Source organism: Miniopterus schreibersii (assembly GCF_964146895.1).
Source record: "Miniopterus schreibersii genome assembly, chromosome: 11".
Lineage (NCBI taxonomy): Eukaryota > Metazoa > Chordata > Mammalia > Chiroptera > Miniopteridae > Miniopterus > Miniopterus schreibersii.
Window position 1 is genome coordinate 2,203,272 of NC_138111.1, and position 22,762 is coordinate 2,226,033.

A 22,762-nucleotide genomic window follows, 5' to 3' on the forward strand; every position below is an offset into this window, starting at 1 on the left:
CCCCCGCCTTCTGCAGCCCGACGGCGTCCTCCGGTAACCTCGGGGCTGGACGGGCGAGCCGCGGGGCCGGGAAAGTTTGAGTCACCGGAGGGGGAGCGGAGGAGGCGGGCCCGTGACCCTGAACGGGGTGGGCTCTAGGACCCGCCTTGGGCTCCCAGCAGGGGGACCCCGCCTCGAGCCCCCGTCCGGCGCGCACAGTCCACGCGCCGCAGCCGCAGCCGCACGCAGGCGGCCTCCGTGCGCCGGGGACCGTCGCGCTCCCACGACCCGCGCCTCCCCGCGGCCGCCGCAGCCCGTGGGCCGCGCTCAGCACGATGCCCGGGGCGCTGCTCCTGCGGCTGCTGCTGGCGGCGTCCGCGGCGGCGGCCGGCGCGCCCGGGGCGGCGCTGCCCGCGACCACGGGGCCCGCCACCCTGGCCGTCGTCTTCGATGTCACCGGCTCCATGTGGGACGACCTGATGCAGGTGGTGGACGGCGCCTCGCGCATTCTGGAGCGCAGCCTGAGCCACCGCAGCCGCGCCATCGCCAACTACGCGCTCGTGCCCTTCCACGACCCAGGTAGCGTCCCCGTGGTGCCCTTCCACCAGCCAGGTAGCGTCCCCGTGGTGCCCTTCCACCAGCCAGGTAGCGTCCCCGTGGTGCCCTTCCACCAGCCAGGTAGCGTCCCCGTGGTGCCCTTCCACCAGCCAGGTAGCAACCCCGCTGGTGCCCTTCCACTACCCAGGTAGCGCCCCCGCTGGTGCCCTTCCACTACCCAGGTAGCGCCCCCGCTGGTGCCCTTCCACCACCCAGGTAGCGCCCCCGCGTCCCCCCCAACGCCGGGTAGCAGCGCTCACCCACCCGCGCACCGGCGATTGCAACCCGGGCGCCCCGAGGCTGCGCGCTGCCCGGCCCAGGGCACGGGGGCAGGCCTTACAGCCGCCCCTCCCGGCCCGGGAACCTGCTGTCCCCCTCTCCCGAGCCTTCCCTCTTGCAAGGTCCGGCGGGTGACGGAGAACTGGGGGGCGCTGCGTGCAAATGCTGCGCAGCCACTCCCTGGCCAGGCGACCCTGGCTGTGCGACTTGGGCAAATGACTCTACCCACTTGCCCCGTTGTGAGATGGGGTGAGAAGCGCCTCCAAAGCGGCCAGACTTAAAGAGGCGTCGTGACCAGCAACAGCCTTTGCCTTTGCGGGGTTCCCAGTCTTACTTTTTTTTTTTTTAAAAAAAAAGTATCTTTATTGATGTCAGAGAGAGGAAGGGAGGGGGAGGGGGGAGAGAGACAGAAACATCAATGAGGAGAGAGTCATGGATCCCCTGCCTCCTGCGCACCCCACTGGGGATCGAGCTGCATCTGGGGCATGTGCCCCGACTGGGAATCAAAGGTGATCATCCTGGATTGTAGGTCGATGCTCAGATGCTGAGCCTCGTGGGCTGGGGTCTTACTTTTTGATAATTCTTAGAATTCCTCTCAGCTTGGCCTGCGGAGCCCAGAAGAGCCGCCCAGGCAGGTGAATTCACTCCTGTGGGGTCCTAAGGAAAACAGCAGCTCCCCTGGCCAGCCAGGTGGCCTCCACCTCCCCGGCACTGTGCCCACTGCCTGGTGCCCACCCCTCACACCTGTCTCCTGCAGCCCCTAACTTTCAGCGCAGCGTTGGGGACATGTAGACCCTAACTTTCAGCTCAGCGTTGGGGACATGCCTTAGAAAAGGGCCCCTGGGAGACTCCACTGTGGGGGAGTTTCAGGAGAAACAGCTGCTGACAATGATTCCCAATCTTCTGAGTAACAGGACTGCTTTTCCCCAGCATTTTTTAATTAAAAAATTTAGACTTGTAGCACCGTGGGGGTGGGGTGGGGTGGATACACTAAACACCTGTCTACCCACCTGATAGATCCTATGATTAATATTTTACAGTTGGCTTTATCACATCTCACTATCTAACCAGAAGGGTAGCTTTATAAAGCAAAAAAAATAAAATAATATTAGATTCTTTGCAAAATTGTATTGCCAAGTGTTCTGTGCCGAGAAAATGCAGAGGCCGAGGCTGTGTGGATAGCTGCCTTTTGAGAAGAATTTGCCTCTGTTTGTCACAGCATCACTCCAGATGCTGGAAAATGGGCATCGGTGGCTGTGAACAACCCTGCATCCTCAGGCTCAGTGTGCAGGTCCCTCGCTGCCAGGACTTCCGTTCTGTGGGGCCCTGAAGCCCAAAGCCCCGAGCCAGGGAGCTGGTCAGATGTTTCTGGGAGCAGCGTAAGGTCAGCTCCTACCTCAGGGTCAGGGCAGCAGGTTGGGGTGTTGTGAGATGTGAGGCGTGTCCCAGGGCTTCAGCTCGGACACAGGTCACACTGTCTCCCCCCAACTCCCTCCCTTTCTGGGTCACTCTTGGACTTCCAGCCATGTCACACTGAGAGATCACCTAACCCACCCCCTTCTCCTACAGCCGGAGAAACCGAGGCTCAGGACCCGGATGGGCCTTACCCAAGGCCACCTGCCCGGGTGATGTGATTTGTCTCTAAAATGCTTGGCTGCAGTTGCAGTGCAGAGAGCGGCCTGTCGGAACCACACAGGGCTCCTGAGGGCTGTCCTCACTGCCCCTCTCGGGCCATCAGCGCCCCCTCCCCCTCCCATCCCAACCCCTCCTGTCCTCTTGGGTGCTGATCGGGATCGCGACTCTCCAACCTCCACTCCTCCCCGTTCCCCAAACCGCCCAGGGCCAGGTGTGGGGGGGACCTCAGGGTTAACTGAGCCCCTGCTGTGTGAGTCTGGCAGTGTGAAGGGAGCGGGGTTCACACCAAGGCGCCAGCGGCCGCTGGAGACGGGCCGGGGAGAGGAGACAGTGCCACATGCCGGCTCGGTGGCCAGCGCCTGACTTTGGCTCGGGAGGAAGCCGCCTTGGAGCAGGGCTTGAGGCTCAGGAGCGAATGTTTATCTGCTCTTGAGGTTTATTTCCCTGGCCGATGCCAGGCGCTGGGGACAGGGTGAGCTTCCTGAGCTTGCGGGGTGGTGGCTGACATGTGGGGACAGGTGTGCGTGGGAGCCCGGAGTGGGAGCGTGGGGAGAGGCCGATGGGCCTGGAGCCTGCCGACTTCCTTCTATGGGCTGTGAGCAGCGCCTGGAGGTTCAGAGCAGGGATGGAGACATGGCTTAGGTCTGGCTGTGTCTTTTGAATCAGCCAATGAGCTCCCTTGGGTGGAAGAGGAGCTTGAGAACCCGGGTTTTAGCCGGGGGTTCAGGCCCCGCAGGGCTGCACGCCCGGAGGCCTTCTTAGAGGAAACCCCCATCCTGACCCGTCTGCCGGGCGGACACCAGTGGTTCTGGGCCGCTCTCCTGGAGATAAACCAGGACCTGTGCTTTGCAAAGACTTTATGAAGTGTTTAAATGAAAAAAGGAATGTTCCCAAACTCTAGAAAGTTAGAATTTTGCTAATGGTTTCATTTTGGCTGAAAACTTAGATTGTTTTTTTTTTTCGTTTTTTTTTTTCCTCTATTAAAATATCGCAAAAGGCACTCTCGTGGGTCAAATCTTTGCGTCTTTGCCTTTTTTTTTTTTTTTGGTAGGATTAAGTTTCTCAAAGTGGAATTCTTTGGACATTTTTAACACACGGACTGGGTGGGCGACCCTTCCAATTGTTTTGCAAACCATTTGGGGAGTTTAAACTCTGACCAGCAGCGTTTGGGGGGCTGTTTAGAGAAGCTGCCCCCACACTGGGAATTAGGATAAAAACATTCTTCCTCCAGTTCAAAGGGTGGAAAGTGGTGTCTTCTCGTTTTCTTTCCGGCGGGGTTCGGCACGTTTCGAGGGTCGGGGGGCTGCGTCGGGTGTGACCTTTCCCGCTGGGGCCCTCGCCAGGGCCCGTGAGGACGCGACGTGGGCCACATTAGCTCGCTTTTGTTCTGTGGATGATATTTTCCTGGTCGTTGGCTTTTAGTGTCCTTTGTCATTCCTGATGGAGTTTTAAATGTTTACATTTGAAGTTTTAAATGTAGTGGGATCTGCTGACGTTTTCCCTCTGTCATTCCTTCACTTTCATGCTTAGAAAGATTGTTTTTTTTCTTTTGCAAAATCAGCGAGGCTTTTTGTTCTAGGTTTTTCCATTTGTTGTCTCTTTTTCTTGTTATATTTAATCCTTTAACCCGGAATTTAAAAGAATCGGTGCATGGTGTAAAAAAGTAACCTACTGTCCTTGCTTTAGAATGGATAGCTAACGGCTCGGTACATTTTATTGAATAATTCTTTTTTTTTTTTTCCGTTCATTTGGATCCTGCCTTTATCCCAGATTAGTTTATCTGTTAAAAATTTTTTTTTTTTTTAATGATGAGTGTGTTTTTTTAATCCCCACCCTAGGATATGTTTGTTTTTTTAAATTAATTTTAGAGGGAGAGAGAGAGAGAGAAACTTCCATCAGTTGCCCCAACTGAGGGTCGAACCCACAACCTGCGTACGTGCCCTGACCAGGAACTGAACTCACAGCGCTCCTACCCGCCGAGCCACCAGCCGGCCTGTCTTTAAGGGTTTAAGGGCTTCCCACTGTCCCGTCGAGTGACAGCTCTGGCGGGAGCACGCTATAGTAATTATTTGGCTTTATCAAACCTGCTAATCGGGCGAGCCCTTCCTTGTATTCTCTTTTCTTAAAATTCCCCGCCGCCCCGGCTCTATTGGGGTGTAGTGGACACATTTTAATTACAATTGTTGGGCTTGACCCAAGTGTTGCCTGGACAGACTTGCAAATCGCAAGGCAGTGGCCACCGCAGCGTCAGCGGACACCGCCATCCGCCATATAATCGCCGTTTCATTTTTGTGGTGGGGACACTTAAGACCTGTTCTCTTGCCAACACTCAAGGCTGCGACACGCTGTTATTCACTGTAATCACCGTGATTAGGTCCCCGCCTCCCCCTCCCTCCGCCCCCACGTGTGAGCGAGACCGTGGCGTGTCCCTCGCTGTCTGCCTGTCCCACTCAGCGTGACGCCATCCAACGGCCGGGTTTCTTTCTTCCCCCGGCTTTGTCCACTCATCGGCTGGCCGCTTAAAAACTTTAATAACCTTCACGCCCCAGAACAGCTTTGGGTTGACGGAATCATCGCACACAGCACAGAAAGTTCCCGGATCCCCGGCAGCCAGCCTGCCCCGTCACTAACATCTGACGTCACTGTGGAACGTTTACCACGACCAAAGGGCCCATCTAGATACGCGTTTTATTAACTGAACCCCATTCTTGATTCACGTGTCTTCAGTTTTTCCTTGGGGCCCTTTTCTTTTCGGTCCCGGGATGCCGTCCATAGAACCTCGGCTGACAGCAGGAGCCAGGTGTCATCTCACCCGCGTTCACACCTGTGTCTATAAACATTTCTATGGGTCACCGTCTGTGTCCATGGGAAGCTGGCCCTGAGTTCTGTCTCCAACTCTGTTGCTCTGTGACATTCTGACCTCCTACCCTGGCTTATCTATGACCTCCCATCCCAGCAGTGACAAAGCTGGGTCCCCCCAAAAAATGTTACTGCGGGGAGCCCAGTTCTTTTGCCCGGAGAGGGCTCGTTCGCAGGGCTACCGAGGCCGGCACCTCGTTTATATACTTTCTGTGCATCTTCATTTTCAAAAGACTCTCGAACATTTCTTCTTTCCAATGAAAAACAGAAACACCTCAATCAACTTCCAAAAAAAAAAAAAATGCGTCCTGCGATCTTGCTTGGAATTGTGTTGAATCTTGATTAGGGGACGACCTGTCTTTTTAAAAAAAATTTCGATGGTTTCCATTTAGGACACATGCCTCTTCCGTTATTTGCAGATGTCCTTTTAGGCAAGATTTATGGGCTTCTCCCTCTCCACCCATTGCTTTCTAAAATCATTTCTAAATATTTTGTTTTCTGTTACTATTTTGACCAGGAATCTCTCTTCCATTACATTTTTTGCAAATGAGTATTGCTAGCATGTTGGAAAGCAGTTCATTCTCATCTATTTATTTTGCTTCCAACTTTCTTACTGAAGGTTTGTTTTTTTAAACTAGTTCTATTTTTTTTTAATTTTTTTTTTTTTTTTTTTTTTGGTGTAACGTCTTGAGTTTTCTAGGTCGACAGGCACAGCCTGTCCAAATTATAAGGCCGTCTCCTCTCTCCCAGTCGGAGGTTTCCCTTGTTTGAAATGTGTCATGGTGTCCGGGGGGAGAACTGCCGGGACGCTGCTGAATAACGGGGTGACCGTACCCTGTCCTGTGAGGTCGGCTCTGGCCCGGGGTTTCCCCACCAGGTGAAGGACATGCTTTCACTTAATTAACTAACAGCAAAATTAAACAAAACAGAAGTAAAACGCCCCCCAAACAGAAACAAGCAGACGCCCAGCGGGGGCCGGGTGCTGAGTGTCGCCGGGGGCTCCCTGGCCCTGATGACACGGTCCCCCGCCGCCCGCTGTCGGGGCTCCTTGTCCGGGGCCCGTTCTGCCCGCGTGGACGCGGCTCTGGGACGCGGCTGGCTTGCATCTGCCCGCGTGCTGCTTAGGCGGTCGGCCTTTCGTGTCAAAACGTGTGATCAGTAAGGGGGAGTCTTTGTGCTATCTGTCGTTTTAGTGTCAGGGCTCAGTGCTTTCGATTAATAGCTTCAACTATTAAGTTTCCTCCCAAACGTGCAGAATTATCACACGCTTATAAAATAGTCTAATAGTTCTACCCTCAAGGGATGCAAACGCTTTTCATGATTTTGTGTCTTTCCAGACCGTGTATTTCACTCCTATACATATATATACACTTACTTTTTTATTATATAGAAAGTGGATTGTACTATGCATACTGTTTGCAGTCCCCCCGGCCCCTGAGGTGTCCCAGAGCTTTTTCCTGCTCAGGAAATAGAGTCCCACCTCCCTGCTTTGTGTTTTTTCTTTAATTCTCACAATGGATATTTTTCCCCCATTACTTTTCACAGAGAGAGAGAGATCAACTGGTTGCCTCCTGCATGAGTCCTGACTGGGGCTGGGGTTTGAGCCTGCAACCCAGGTATGTGCCCTTGACCGGAATCGAACCCGAGACCCTTCAGTCCTCGGGCTGACGCTCGAGCCACTGGGCCAGTCCGGCTAGGGCCCACCTCACCGTTTTTAATAACTACAGAAGGTGCTACAGAGGGGACCTCAGTTTACCTCAGCGTCACCTTGAGTCACCCCGCCATCCCCATATTGTGGGGTGCGTTCAGTTTCTTTTTCACGAACACACACACGTTTGCAAACAGACCTGTAGGCCAGGGCCCCGGGAACGCAGCTGCCTTCGCAAGCCTCTGACCCTTTCCAATGTTGACAGATGTCACCAAGCTGCCCTCCTGCCAGCAGAGCATGGGGCTGCGTTTCCCCACGGCCCTGCTGGCGTCTGGGGACCTCATGCCTCCCCTTTAGGCTCATGTGATAGATGAGAAATGGTGGCCCCGTTCAATTTGCAGATGTTGGATTGCGGGGGAGTCTGAGCACCTTCCCTGGGCCCCCAGGGGCACCGTCCGCTTTGCGCGGTGGCGTTAACCAGCCAGGGGTGAAGATACGGGCCGAGCAGACGGGTTCCGTGCACAGAGCTGCCCGGGCGCTGGGTGGCTCTGCCCCGGCTGTGCTCTGCGTGTGTGTGTGTGTGTGTGTGTGTGTGCGTGTGTTTACTGGGACATCGCTATTAACCAGCTTCTCAGTGTCTAGGTCTTGCCCTGAGGGGGGAACCCAGCCCCCCCATGCTTCTTTCCTGGGAGGCGGGGGGTCTGAGCCAAGAGCTGGGTTAGGCACTCCCCCGGCCTTGACGACAGCCCCACAGCTCATCAGAGGACCGTGTTCCTGCCTGGGCTGCCCGGGCATGAGCCTGGCAGGGCAGGGCCGGGCAGGGCAGGGATGAGAGGCTGGCCTGGTGCCTTTGAGAGGAGCGCAGACGTAAGGATGCAGTGGGTCTGAGGTGGCGTGGGCTGGGCGTGAGCTCGACGTCCCAGCCTGAGGGAGCCCCGACAGACCCACGACGCACTCACTCAGTATTCACTTCTCGAGGGCTCAGCGTGGGCCGGCAGGGTACCAGCCCTGGCACCTCCGGTGCAGCCAGCCCTCCGCCAAGGGTCACGGTTATTAACCACAATGTGGCCCCTGTTACGAAGAGGCCCAGGCTGCCCTGAGACGGGGGAGACATTGGAGTTGGGGTGGAGAGGAGCGGGATGGGTTGGAGAGGGTCCAAACAGGACAGGGAGGGGGGGCTGAGAGCAGCAGAAACGGTGGCCGATATGACCCGTGTCCTTACGAGAAGGGAAGGGGCAGAGGCAGACTCGGAGAAGGCCCTGTGACAGTTGGCAGAATGCAAGTGACAGTGTGTCTACAAGTCAAGGAAAGCTGACCTTGCCAAGTAGAACCACGACCGGAATCAACTCCCCTTAACTCTTCTTGACTTTACACGAAGGGGGCTCGCTCCTCAATCCACTCCCCAGGCAGGAAGCGCGCAGACCGCGGAAAGGGGGGCCTTCCGCCCGGAGGGCGTCTCATTCATGATAACCCACACCCCCAACCTCACTCATGGTGCTGCGGGGGGGGCGAGTGTGGTCAGCCTGGCACGGGCCCGGCCTTGGGAGTCCTAGGGGTTAGGCTGACAGTGACGGTCGATCGTGGTGCTGGGCAGGGCCGACCAGTGACAGCTGTGCCCTGGGGATGCCTCACTCGATTTTCGGGCCACAAGCAGTTGCTGGTGATTCTTGAGCAGGGTCACGTGAGCAAAACCGGGCACAAGTTCAGTGGCTCTACCTTGGCAGGTAGCCGGGCAAGAGGCAGGAACATCTGGGGGTGGGGGGACAGGAATGAGGTTACTGGATTTGCATCCAGTGGCCTTGTCTCTGACCCAGCCGTTCTGCTCATGGGAATGTCTTCGAGGAAATGAACTGGCGCTTGCCTGTGATGTGTAAAGATGGTCTTCGTGACAGTGTCCGTGATAAAAGTTGGAAACAAAACAAGATGGGATTGGAAAAGTCCCGTTATTAGACGTTTATACAAAGGAAATCCTTCGCAGCCTTTAAAAATGATTCTGGACCAAGTATTTGACCTTCTAGAAAGATGCTCACAATCTGTTGTTCCGTGAAAAGAATGAAGTTAAAAATAGGATGTTATTTACACTTCAATAGAAATTCTGCTTATAATAGTCTGCATTTGTGTAAGATATACGTTTACAGATGTGCGTAAGAGTGTTGAAGGTTAGATGTAAAAATAAAAATGACGATTTCTGGTTCGTCGAACTCCCTTCTGTTTCCGTCTGTCTGGAATTTCTGTGTACACCTCACAGGGAGCAGTTGTCAGGAGCTCAGATTCTAGAGTTGTGCAGACTGAGACTCCTCTCCCAGCTCTGCTGCTTACTGGCTGTGTGTCTTTGGGCAAGTTACTTAACCTCTCTGGGCTTCCATTTTCTCTGTAAAATGTGCCTAAGACTTGGATGTACAAATGCCAGGGAGGATTCAGTGAGCTAATACTCAGGAAGCATCTCAGCACATGCCCTGGAACTTAGTTCTTACTAAGTGCTTACTAATGTCGTATATATATTTACAATGCATATGTATTATTACGCAGTAAAGAGATCACAAACGCTGAGTAAAATGACTGCTTTTCTCCGTCAAACCAGAATCTGGGGACTCACGTTGGAGCAGGGCGTCCTTTGCCTGCCTGCCGTGCGTGAGGCTGCCGGCTGGAGCGTGGACAATAGCGTGTGCGTGTCAGCAGGGCAGCCCCCCTTCCCTGGGCCTTCGCTCGGTGCCAAGCCCCCTGCCAGCTTCCCGGGCCTGGCGTCCCTGAATTCTCCGCCCGGGTGCTCAGCGAGGAGAGGGTTTTCTCTGCCTCCTGTTACAGATGGGAAACTGAAGCCGGGGCAGGGAAGTGAGTGCCGGGAGGCCCCGTGGCTGGTGCCGGACGGAGCCAGGACGCCAAACAGATCTGCCTGAGGTCGGAGAGGCTTGGTGGAGGCCGGCCCCCGAGGAAGGGGGTGCAGAGCACAGAGGCTGGGGCCTCTGGGGGTGAGCTGGTGTCCAGGCTGGGGGTGCAGAGCACAGAGGCTGGGGCCTCCAGGGGTGAGCTGGTGTCCAGGCTGGGGGTGCAGAGCACAGAGGCTGGGGCCTCTGGGGGTGAGCTGGTGTCCAGGCTGGGGGTGCAGAGCACAGAGGCTGGGGCCTCCGGGGGTGAGCTGGTGTCCAGGCTGGGGGTGCAGAGCACAGAGGCTGGGGCCTCCGGGGGTGAGCTGGTGTCCAGGCTGGGGGTGCAGAGCACAGAGGCTGGGGCCTCTGGGGGTGAGCTGGTGTCCAGGCTGGGGGTGCAGAGCCCAGAGGCTGGGCCTCTGGGCGTGAGCTGGTGTCCAGGCTGGGGGTGCAGAGCACAGAGGCTGGGGCCTCCAGGGGTGAGCTGGTGTCCAGGCTGGGGGTGCAGAGCACAGAGGCTGGGGCCTCCAGGGGTGAGCTGGTGTCCAGGCTGGGGGTGCAGAGCACAGAGGCTGGGGCTCCAGGGGTGAGCTGGTGTCCAGGCTTGTCCTTGCTAACTGTGGTTGAACATAGGATCATTCCGCGGGCTTCCTTTTCTAAAAGGGACCGAGGTCTGCGACTAGTTAACGAGAATGGGGATTTTTTTTTTTAGGGTGACTAGAATTTAGAATTCTTGGACCGAAAATCGTCCATTACTAGAATTCACCAAGAACTAAAATGAACAATTTTCCTAAGAAACCGGATGTCCGCACACCCTTGCAAACCCCCGTTATCCACGAGGCCGCAGGGCAAGTTGAAATTCGGTCCCGTTTCAGCCTGACGTTCGCTCTGGCTTTCAATGACTGCCCTTAAAAAAATCCCCAAAACCGTTTTACTAGGAAACATTTCAAGTATATACAAAGTAAGCAGAAGAGTATAATGAATTCCCACAGACCCGTCACCCGGCATCGTGGGGTATCAGGACAACACTGCCACCGCCACCGCCACTCAGCGAGGATCGCTCTTCCCAGGAGGGGGGATTTACATACCCTGAAACGCACAAAAACCTTCGCTTTCCTCTCTGGCAAACGGGTACCGCCAGGAACCCACACCCCATCACGACACAGCACACCTCTGCCGTCTCGGGCCCCGCCAGCCCCCGCCCTGGCTTCCACCTCAGCGCGTTCCGCCCGGTTCAGAGCGCAGGCCGCGTGCCCGTGGCCGGCCCCCCGCAGGGTGCCGTCTGCGCGGTGCCTCCTGTGGCTGCCTGCTCGGGGGCCTCGCTCCGTGTCCTCGCGGGTGGCGTTTGATTATGGGCATGTGCCCGAGTTTGTTACTCGCTCACCAGGGACGGACAGTCGGCCCCTCTCCAGCCCCGGGCTCTTCGGAGCGACTGCGTGGCCGCTGGAGCACGAGCCTCGGTGTGGACACGTGTTTTCGCTTCTCTTGGGCAAATACCTAGAAGCGGGAGGGCTGGATGCACGTTTGGCGTTTGGGAAATTTCCGTGTGTCTCCCGACGTGGCCGAGCCATGGTGCGTGGCCGCCGTGGCGGCGGAAGGCTCGGGGCTCCGCGTGCTCCGCGTTGGCGTCGTCGGCCTTTGGGGGAGAAGTCTGCTCTCAAACGAGCTGATACGCGGGTGCAGCTCTTGGAGATTTATTCTCGCTGACCGGCGGGGTGGCGCACAGCTGCCCCGAGACCCAAAACGCTGTTTGCTCAATTCTGCGTTTCTGTGTCTCCCCAGAATTCCTTTCCCACCGATGACGGGGGTGGGGGGGTTGGTAGAGGGAGGTTCCTAGGGGGGTTGGGGGTCACGAAAGATGGGGAACTGCTGTTCTGAGGGAGCAGCTGGGCTGCCCTGCCCCGTCTCTGCTCTCCCCCTGAGCTCTGGGCCTGCTGGGAGCAGGGGGGACCCCGAGTGGCCAGGCCGCCCTTACGGGGTGGACCCCGGCAGGCTCGGGAGCTGCTCCCTTTCCACTTCCCATTTCGCGGGGCTCTCTGGGGCCCAGATCTCGGTCCTCTCCCCGCCGTGGCCCCCAGAGGCCGTGCCCCTGGGAGCCCACGCCCACCCGGGCCTCTCTCTCCCCTACAGATATCGGCCCGGTGACCCTCACGGCGGACCCGGCGGTGTTCCAGAGGGAGCTGAGGGAACTCTACGTGCAGGTGCGCCCGCCGGCTGCTGCTCTCCGGGCCTTTCTTCCCAGCCCCCCCCAGAGGCCCGGGGCCTGCGCCACCCAGGGGCCCAGATGGTGGCTTCCGGCCCCCCGGCTCTGCCCGGGGCCTGCACCGTGTGGCTTGGGGGTTCTGGAGAATCTATATCTTGGGGTCCCTTCCTTTATTCAGTGAACCAAGTACCTGCAGGGGGCTCTGTGCCTGGCACATAGTAGGTGCTTATGACTTAGTGAATGGGCGAAGGAGCGGAAGGAGGGCGTGGCAGCTGAGACGACCCGGGAGGGTCCAGTTCAGACCCCAAACCCAGGCCCGAGACTGGGTCAGATGCCCCGTGGCCACCTGGGCTTCTTTGCCACACTGCACACCCTGGTTCAGCATCTGTCCTGGCCCCGCCCACTGAGACCAGCAGCTTTCTGAAGGCAGGGACCCCACCTATGGGTCTAGTTCGCTGCGGAGTCCCGGGGCCCAGGACGGGCCCAGGCAGAGAGGTGCTCACGGCAAAGGAACCGTGTGCAGACCTGCTGCTGGGCTGGGCTTGCAGACCTGGGTGACCCGGGCCGGCTCCCTCCTCGAGAGAGTGCCCGGCTGGCGGCAGGGAGGGGAGGCGCGTGTGTATGTGGGCAGGTTACACAGAGGACTTGGGGCGGTGGCTTTGATTGCTTTCCCAGCACCCACCTGTCCTCCTGGCCACCCCCTCTACCCTTCAGTCCTCCAAACCCTGGCTGACACATGGCTTCTCGGGGCATCTGTTGGACGTCCCCGTGACTCCCATCCCTCCTCCCCCACTTGTAACACTCATCACAGTGGTAATTAAGTCATCGTGTTGTGCTTATTAATGTGTCTGCCTCCGTGCCAGAGCCCAGGGAGGGCCTCTGTCGCTCTCTCAAGGCTGAGTGAGTGAATGATGCCACCCTTCTGGAGTTAAAGCAGGGGGGTGCTGCCCTGTGCCTCAGGGAGGGGAGTGACAGGGGCCCTGGCCTGACCCCTGCATGCGCAGGACAGAGGCAGCTCAAGGGACCCCCCTTCCTGTGGGTTTCGGAGGCGTTCCTGGTGGGACCCACCTCGAGGAGCTGGGCAGCAGCCGCCAACACTCCCCTGTCCCCCAGGGAGGCGGCGACTGCCCCGAGATGAGCGTGGGGGCCATCAAGGCTGCCGTGGAGGTCGCCTACCCCGGCTCCTTCATCTATGTCTTCTCGGACGCCCGGGCCAAGGACTACCACAGGAAGGATGAGCTGCTGCAGCTCCTGCAGCTGAAGCAGTCGCAGGTGAGAGAACCGGCCTTGGGGGGCTCGAGTGTGGGGGACGCGATGGGGCCCTGAGGAAGCTGGGCGGCCCTGAGCCCCGACGACGACAGCAGGGTCCCGGTGCTGCTTGTCCACCACCTGGGGTCTGGCCTCCGCCAGCCCTGCCGGCCAGCCCGGGTCGAGCTGGTCTGGGGGAGCCCAAGGGTGTGGTCACGCCGCAGGGGTCCCGCCCCAGGGCGCGCGCTCGAGGCTGTCCTTGATGAAGACCACACCACTCTCGCCTCTGCCCCGGCACGGCCGGGCAATCCATCCTCCTCCGGCGTGGCCTCCGCTCCCGCTCTGCTGCAGACACGCGGCTTTTTTCCGTTGCCTCAGGATCTGGAAGGCGTGCTGGGCCCTCACTTTCCCCAGAGGGCTGGGGCAGGGATGCGTGTGGGATGCAGAAGGGCCACCCGTGGACATCCTTGGGCGGGGACAGCTTCCCTGTTCTCCCATCTAGAACAAACTTGGTTCTTCTAACTCCACAGCCTCCAGGGGCCGCTCGGAGCAGTCGATTTCCGTTCCCTTCCTTGTAGACGTAATAACAGTGCCCGTTTATTGAGCACCTTCTGTATTCCCGGCCCTGAGCCGAACCCTTGACCTGCATCGATCCCAATCCCCATGGGTGGGTGCTCTTAGCATCCCCATTTCACAGATGTGTCACTTGAGCCCAGAGAGAGCAAAGGGCTCGCCTCGGTCACTCCTCCCTGTCTTGTCCCTGCCACTCACACCCCAGGAAGGTGGCGGGGGAAGCTATGAGCCAGGCTGCATGTCCCTCTTCCAGGTGGTCTTTGTGCTGACGGGGGACTGTGGCGACCGCACGCATCCCGGCTACCTGGCCTACGAGGAGATCGCTGCCACCAGCTCCGGGCAGGTGTTCCACCTGGACAAGCAGCAGGTGACCGAGGTGAGCCCTCCCACCGTCCGCGTCTCTGGCCGGTGCGGCCGGTGGTTGGGTCGCCATCGGAGGTGAGCCGCGCCGAGCGCTCACCCGTGGCAGGGGCTTAGGAAACGCTGTGCTCAGAGCTTTTGTGATATTGTCACCCAACCCTCCTTCCCACCTCCCCCGCAACCAAAGGCAGGCGCTGCGGGTTTCCCAATTTTGCAGGGAAAGGGACCGGGGCTTGAGGAAGCAGCTCAGGTTCTAGCCTGGAAACCACGGCTGGTCCGGGCTGGCAGGACGGATTTCACGAAAATTTGGCGGGACTGGGGTTTGCGGTGGGCCTCACCCCTGAGTCCGGGTAGCCCGGGGCTGGAGGAGTACGGGTGGTCCCCGGATTCAGGCTGCGTTGCTGAGACAGGACAGGACAGGACAGGACAGGACAGGACATCCTGCTTGAGGATGCGGCCGGGAGGGGCTCGCTAGGCCCGTGGCCTGACGTGCGGGGCTGGCATTGGTCTGGACTCGCTCAGCGTGGCACCAACCAGGTGTCTGTGTCCTTGTTTTGTTCTGGACCGAGTGGCTGCCTTTCCTGTCCCCCAGGCCCCATCGGCCACTGAGCGCTCCCCCCCCTTTTCCTCTGCCCACAAGTCCATTCCTTCCCAGGAGCCAGAAGGGTCTTCCAGGGACATGCTGGTCGGTGTCTCACAGGCACCTCTTTGGAAAGAGCACGGACGCTCATTTCCGTGGTGTAAATGCTCCTGCCGTGGCTCACTCAGCTGCCGTCACGGACTCACCGAGCGGAGTCGGAAAGTGACGCTCACGGCCAACTTCCTTGAGCCCGTGTGAGCCAGCTGCAGCATCCCCCTGGATTCTTCTAAAGCAGATCCGACCCACAGGTCCCTCCTGTTGTCCCCTGGGAAGGTCCAGACCCTTATCTGACTTCTGCCTCTCTGGCCCCTTGGCCTATGACCTCCCCTGCTGGCCTCTGCTATTCCTTCAGCGTCCCGTGTCTTTCCGACCCCAGGGCCTTTGCTCATGTGGCGTGCTTTCCCCACTCTGCCTCCCCTGGCTCCTCCTCATCTTCCCAGTCTTAGATGAAACACCCCCCCTCAGGAAGACCTTCCTTGACGTCCCAGCAAGATGAAGTCTCCTATCCTACCCTCTCTGCCTCCCTCTCTAGCTCCCCGAGCAGCTTTTCATCATTGTAATTTTCCAACTGCGAGCTCCCTGAGGGCCAAGCTATTATGGGCCCCGTTTGCTACTGTATCCCCAGCACCTCACACAGCCACCAGCACACAGCAGGTGCTTAGCAAATAGCTGGTGAGTGGACGGGCGTGGGGTCCCTTGTGCCTGAGGCCCTGGGAGGAGGAAGGCGAGGGGGGCCCAGCCTGGAGGCAGCCCTGCTGTCTCCTGCTGGAGAGGCTTCGTGTGTGTATTTATGGCCTGAAGGGAACGGTCCAGGCCATGTTTAGATTAGCGTGCCTTAACTCCCGGCTGACAGATGGCGTTTATGGTTCTCCGCGATACATCGGGCTTTATTTTTTGGCACGTCTGTCTAGTCTGGCTCCAAGCCGGCCAAGTGAGGGTGGAAGGCACTTCACAGTACAGGGGTGGCTTGGTCCTGTCCTTGTTTTCAGGGAGACCTATTTGGGCAATTGCAGGGGAACTTGGCTCCTGCCAGGGGCAAATCGGGTGTCAGGGCCACCGGTGGGTGGGTGGAGGATAGCGTACCTGTGGGTGGGGCTGGGACCCCCTGTTCTCTCCCTTGAGGCAGGGACGCTGGGGCAAATCCACCTGCTCGTGGCCATGGTGCCAGGTTTCTAGCTGGGCAGTGCTCGGTGGGACCTCTGAGGGCCATGATTAGCCGCCTCCGGGTAGGGCCTGGATCCCTCTCCATCCTGGACACACAGCTCTGCCGTTTGTTAGCTTAATGCCTTGGACCTGGCCCTGTCCAGATGTTCCCAGACGTTCAGCAAGCCTGGGAAAGCGGCCTGGGCAGCCAGGGCTGTGGTCATCCCTCCAGGCGAGGGGATGGTGCCTTCGTCCCAGCCAAGGATGCTTCAGCCAGGGGGAGGCGTCCTCAGAAGCTGCAGGAGTCCCAGACCGTGTGTGTGCAGTCAGGCCTACCTTCCAAAGCTGATCTAGTGCAGCAGGAGTGACACATTCCGGGCTCTCACCTGCCCTAGTTTATTGAGCATCTGCTACGTGCCAGTGCAGCTTAGGTATTGGGCACCGAGGGACACTCCATCTGGCTTAGGTTCCAGTGCTTGTGAGCACTGTGCTTTTTCCAGTATTGGAGTTGGCCTCCTGGTACCAGAGATTGCCTTTGGAGAAGATCCCCTCCCCCTGGTAGGGGTAATTTGGAGCCTTTGCCATCCCTCAGCAGATAGGGGAGGCCCGCAGTACCGCCCCTGGGGCCTGGCCCCGAGGTGTGCAGTTTTGGCTAGGACTTAGCCAGGTTCAAGAAGACATTTGCCCCAGCACAGCTGTCCCCCAGTCTTCCTCCTGCTCAATAGACCGTCACCCGCCCTGGTAAACCGAGTCAGGATTTCTGGGCAATCCCCTACCACCTGCAGCCTTCCGGGGCCTGGGAAGTCCTGTCCCAGGGCCTCGGGTCCTTCCCTTGACTGGCAGCAGCAGCTACAACATGGTACATGGCCCAGACTCTGCATCGGCTGCTGGGGGAAGGTGAGTGGCCTTCTAGGACAGTAAGGGGGCGAGGGGGGCCTGCCCATGAGGCGGCACAGGCCCCGGAGAACAGTTCATGCTGGACCCTGCCCAGAAGAGGTGAGGGTGCAGGGAAACCTTGCGTGGGGAGCCCTCCTCCTTGGCTCCAGGCCCTGCACCGGGAGCCCTGGTGAGGGGGGCGATGGCTGTGGCTCCCACCCCTGTGCTTTAGAGCCTAGAATACACCCCCCCAGCTCCAGGGAAGCCCCCTGAAAATAAAAACTCTCTCTGGACAAGGTGCTCAGGAAGGCAGAGGCTGGGAGAGGGCCCTGGGGCGCCCAGGTGGCAGGGGCTAGAGCTCTCTCTCCATCAATGCCCACGAGCTCCCTGATGCTACAGGGCCCGGGATGGGGCCCTCAGTTTTCTGATCTGCGGCTCCAAGGCCCATTCGGGCCCTGGCTTCCCCCCTCTGCCTCCTCAGCTGCCTTGGCTGTCAAGTGTCCTGGGAGAAGCCTCGGGGGATGATCTAGCAGCCTTGTAGGGCTCAGCAGCAGCCATCTGGCCGGGGTGGCAGGCCCAGATTCTTTCATTCCTTCCCCGTCAGTGACAGAGAGACGAGCCCGATAGACTGCTGGCTCCCAGGCCCCCTGTCCCACTAACATCTGGAAGCCATCGCTCTCACCAAATAAACACTGAGCTTGCTTGATGAAGGCTTTCTTCTCAGAAGGCTCCCTGATTCCACTCTGAGCCCTGGGGGCATCGCAGGGGCCAGAAGGCTTTGCCCCCCTCCCCCCCCCCCCGGCCCTGGCCGACAGGGTGCCTGGCCTCACTGTGGGCAAGAGGGTCAGCCCACCCCCCAGCTCCTGAGTGGTGATGTGCTGACGGGCAGGCCCGCTGGGCAGGCTGCCGCCTGGTGAGGTCACTGGCGTTCTGTCCCGTTTCAGCCCTCCCCGTGGTTCAGTAGCCTCAATCCTGGGGCCTCTTCCCTCCATCAGAACATCCTAGAATGAGCTTATAATGACAGTTGCAACACAGTAGTGGTGTGACCTGTCTGGGTAATTGTCAACTGGTACTGCCACCGCCTCCTGGCAGCCTTGCTCGGTTATGATTTCCCCCTGAGCCCCGACAAGGCCTGGCCCCCAGGAAGAGAGTGGTCACGCTTTGCAGTTGGGGGAGGTGCCTCGATTACTTCGCCAGCTTCTGTCCAGCTGGGAGCCTTGGCTGCCGCCTCCCCCAGGCCACCCCCGCATGGATGAGTCTTGGTGAAGACAGGTGGGACCTTTTCAAGAGAAACATCACTGGGGAAAGCCAGGCCAAACAAAAGAATGAAGTCCGTCCAAGCACGAAAACAGATGGGTTTTTAGAACATAGGATTCTTATCCTGTGATAACTAAAATCTAGCTATAAAATCGAGGCACACAGGCCCGGCTGGTGTGGGTCAGGAGTTGAGCGTTGACCTATGAACCAGAAGGTCGCGGTTTGATTTCCGGTCAGGGCACATGCCCGGGTTTCGGGCTTGATCCCTGGGAGGGGGCAGCCGATCCAGGTTTCTCTCTCGCTCTCTCTCCCTCTCCCTTCCTCTCTCTCTAAAAATCAATTAAAAAATCTTTTAAAAAAATTACTATAAAAAATATCAAAGATATAGAAAAGTAAAGAGAATGTATGTATCAGCTAGATCTGGTATTTAACATTTTAGCTCCACCTGCTTCATCTCTCTCTATACTTTTTGCTGAATCAGGACACCTTATCCATAATTAATTCAGCATAAAAAGTGGTCTACAATATCATCTAATTAAGAGTACTTTGCTAGTACCATCTGATGTTGAGTCCACAGTCCAATTTTTTATTTTAACCTTCATCTGAGGATATTTTTTCCATTGAATTTTAGAGAGAGTGGGGGGGGAGAGAAACATCGATGTGAGAGAGTCATTGATTGGTTGCTTCTCAAATGAGCCCCGACAGGGCCGGGGATTGAACCCACAACCCGCGTACGTGCTCTTGACCGGGAATCGAACCCGAGACCCTTTGGTACGTAGGCCGATGCTCTAGCCACTGAGACACACCAGCCGGGGCCACATTCAGACTTTCCCGGTCGTCCCGGGAATGTCGTTACAGTCGGTTTTGTCCCCTCGGAATTTAATCGGGCGTCTGCTGGTTATGTCTGTGGAGTCCTCGGACATCTGGAGCCGTCTACCCTCCGTGACGTGCCCCTGACTTGTTGAAGGGGCCTTGATTTTACAGCGTCCCCCGTTCCGGATCTCTCTGATTGTTTCCTTATGGTGCTAACTTGCTCCTCGCTTCCCCCTGAACTGGGAGTTAGCTCTAAACGACCGACTAGATGGAGGCCGACGTTTTTGGCAGGACTGTTTCATAGTTGGTGCTGTGTGTATTGTCTGTCAAACCACGCCTGATTGTCCTGCTGATACTGGTGACAAGTTTGAGGACCGGGCTGTGGTGGTGACAGCCAGCTCCCGGCCCTGGGTGGCCACGCTTTCCCCCGTGTGCCTCAGGTGGTCGGCGGGGGGACGCCGGGGCTCCCTGCGGACACCCGGTTCCCCACCAACCTTTCGTCCCACGGCCTTAGCATCACGGAGGACGCCTGCCCGGAACGCTTATTCATTAGGGGCTGCAACATGATGGTTTCCTAATTGCATCATTCCTTCCACATTTACTCGTGGGCTTTCTTCCATGGACAAGGGCTTTCGCTCAGCAGCAGAAAGGATTCGGTTTCTCTGAAGCCCAGTTCCCATTGAAAGGGCAGGGATCACACTTGGTTCCTCTTTTTATTGTATTTTTTGAGAAAATGTTTTTATTGAGAGAGAGAGCGAGATAGAAACAATGATGAGAGAAACATCGATCGGCTGCCCCCTGCAGGCCCCCTGCTGGGGATCGAGCCCGCACTCCGGGCACGTGCCCCGACCGGCAGTCGAACCGGTGACCTCCTGGTGCATGGGCAGACATGCAACCACTGGGCCACACCGGCCGGGCAGTTCTTTCTCTTTAATTAAGACGTCGCCTTCATTGGTGACAAGTGAGGTGTCATTGTTCTGAATTTTGCATGTCTTTCGCAGTATTACTGCGGGCACGTGGCTTACATAATTCAGCCTTTTAGTTGATTACAGTTATTCTGTTTTGGGCTCAGATTGTTCCAAATTTAGCTAATGGGGGCTCCTGCAGGCTGACTCCCGTGTCCTTTGGATAGGTCCCCGTTTGTCTTCGAGAATGTCCCTGCCTTAGGGGATTTCCGGTTGTCCCAGGCTTTCCTTGTGAGCCGCCTGCCCCAGGCTTGGCAGCAGCCGCTTCTCCAAGGAGGCCCCGTGGGGAATGGAGTTGGGATCCAGGCTCACTGGAGTGGGTTTAGAGCCCAATAAAATGCCTGTGGCTCGGCTCGCTTCCACACTTGGCTGGGAGAGAGAATCTTGGTTCAGAAAACAGTACCATCCTTCGCTTGATCCTACAAGATGCGTAAAGCGGCTTCCGTCACAGTCCTGCCAGTGCTGCAGGCGAGACCACGGACCGACGGCCCCCCGCAGCTCCCCGCGCCCCACGCCCCCCGCCGAGCGGCACAGCCCGGCCCCGGGCTTCCAGTGCACTCGAAGTGATTTTATTCTCTCTGTGCTTGTGGTGCCAATTTGTCATCCAGTCGGGATCGTGTTTCATTTTTGTTTCCGTTTTCGGGTTTGCCGGGGACGCTTCTTGAAGCAGCTTGGCCGGGAAAGAGAGGTTCGGGCCGGAGGAGCCCCTCCTCCCCCTTTCCTGGTTTTCTTGCCGGGCCCTGGGGGACTTGGCTGTTGAAAGGAGGAGGCGTGAGCTGGGGGTGGGCTGGAGGGGTTGAGGGAGCCGTCGGCGTCTACACGGTGAACCGGGCGTGAACCTGAGGGCCCTGTCCAGGTGTGTGTGCCCCGCTTGGCCACACTCAGTGACCACACGCTTCCCCAGCAGCCGCTCTGGACGCCAGCCCCGAGCTCGGGCAGAGCAGGGCCTGTGCCTTCACGGGGCTCCCAGCCTCAGGGGGAGACAGGCCTGAACCTAATAAGCATGAATGATTGGGGTGCACATTGCTGCACAGAGCGTAACCTAGGGGAGCAAACCTGCTTGGAGAAGCATCTTCTGCTCAGAGGGTGTAGAGCTACCAGGAGTTGGTTACTGAAGGGGGTGTAGAAATTTCTTTTTTTTAAAAATATATCTTTATTGATTTCAGAGAGAGGAAAGGAGAGGAAGAGAGAGAGAGAAACATCAATGATGAGAGTGTCACTGATCGGCCACCTCCTGCACGCCCCTGACTGGGGATCGAGCCCGCAACCCGGGCATGTGCCCTGACCGGGAATTGAACCCCGATAACCTGGATCCTAGGTCGACGCTCAACCGGCCGGGCGGGTGCAGAAATTTCTACTGCAAAGGGAACACGTGTGGTGGGGCTGCCTGGGAACCATGGGGTCCAGCCCAGCAAGCTTGGGGGGAGTCGAGGGCACAGTGACCTTGGGGCAGGTTGGACGGTGAACCGTAGAACAAAGGGTCCTGAAGGACATGGTAGGGGTTTGGAGAAACAAAATAATCTTGTGCTCAATGAGATGCCATCTCAGACCGGACCCAGGGCTGTTAATATGGGACCCTTGCACACGTGGGAACCGTCTTTGAGGGAGGTAGGGAACCCCCTAAAATCATTTTCGGAATGTGTACTAAGTGGTCTGATATTCCAGAGAGAGTCCTTGCCTGTCACCTGATTTTCAATGGGACCTGTCCAAACCGTGTAGGATTTTAGAATGAATAGGAAATTGTAGAAACCAAGGATTTATAGTTTCTCAATATTATGGAAAGAATCAAGAGGAGATGGTCTTGTCCGGCTGGTGTGGCTCAGTGGTTGAGCATCGACCTAGAATCCAGGAGGTCACGGTTCAGTTCCCGGTCAGGGCACATGCCCGGGTTGCGGGCTCGATCCCCAGTGGGGAGCGTGCAGGAGGCAGCCGATCAATGACTCTCTCATCATTGATGTTTCTATCTATCTCTCTCTCCCTCTCCCTCCCTCTGTCTGAAATCAATGAAAACATATAAAAAAATCTGTTTAAGAGGAGACTGTCTTTGTAGCAGGTCCTCTGGGTCCTGCTTAGAGAGCATGACCCCCCCTGGTGTGGGTGTGGTCTGAGGCCCCTTGGGAGGTGGTGGTGAACTACATTGGTCTGGGGCAAGATTCCAGGGTTCATCTGTGTGTAGGAGGCAGCAGGAGGGCTTCCTGGAGGAAGTGGTGAGTGCCATAGAAGTAGGCCAGGTGAAGATGGAGGGAAGTCTTCCCAGCAGAAGGGCACTGCTCGCTCCTTCCCTCTGAGCTGAGTCCTCTGGATGCCTCAGTTCCAGTGTCACAGCTCTGAGCCCACAGGCCGGGGGGGGGGGGGGGGGGGGGCGGGTAATGACGTGTGAATTGGGCCTGATGGGGCTTAGGGGGGCGTGGGGTGGCCTCCAGGTGACCTGGAAAGCCTGTACGTGCCCGAAACCATGGGGAAACCAGATTCTGCACACAGTTGGCAGCCTGTTAGGGACCCGCCCTGGGTGGGCCAGACACAGGCAGGACATCAGGGTAACATCCGGCCTCAGCTTCTCACTCCTGCCTCCCAGGTGCTGAAGTGGGTGGAGTCGGCGATCCAGGCCTCGAAGGTGCACCTGTTGTCCACGGACCACGAGGAAAAGGGCGAGCACATGTGGAAGATCCCCTTTGATCCCAGCCTAAAGGAAGTCACCATCTCCCTGAGCGGCCCGGGACCCGAGATCGAAGTGCGAGACCCGCTGGGTATGTGACCCGGGGCTGGCCTCCTCTGTGGCCCGAGACTGAGCTGGGAGTCAGGATGGGACCAAGAGAGAGA

General features: G+C 57.7%; 1 protein-coding gene across 1 annotated transcript in view; it reads left to right on the forward strand.

Moving 5' to 3' along the window:
• Nucleotides 1-314: 314 nt before the first annotated feature.
• The window catches only part of HMCN2 (hemicentin 2), a gene marked incomplete at its 5' end in the record, with an annotated part of 129,630 nt that continues 107,182 nt past the window's right edge, over nucleotides 315-22,762 (forward strand). The window contains 5 exons of the mRNA XM_081152147.1: nucleotides 315-558; nucleotides 11,995-12,065; nucleotides 13,181-13,339; nucleotides 14,142-14,264; nucleotides 22,518-22,689. Of these exons, the coding sequence (XP_081008273.1) occupies nucleotides 315-558; nucleotides 11,995-12,065; nucleotides 13,181-13,339; nucleotides 14,142-14,264; nucleotides 22,518-22,689 (769 nt within the window). The remainder of the gene's footprint in view (nucleotides 559-11,994; nucleotides 12,066-13,180; nucleotides 13,340-14,141; nucleotides 14,265-22,517; nucleotides 22,690-22,762) is intronic.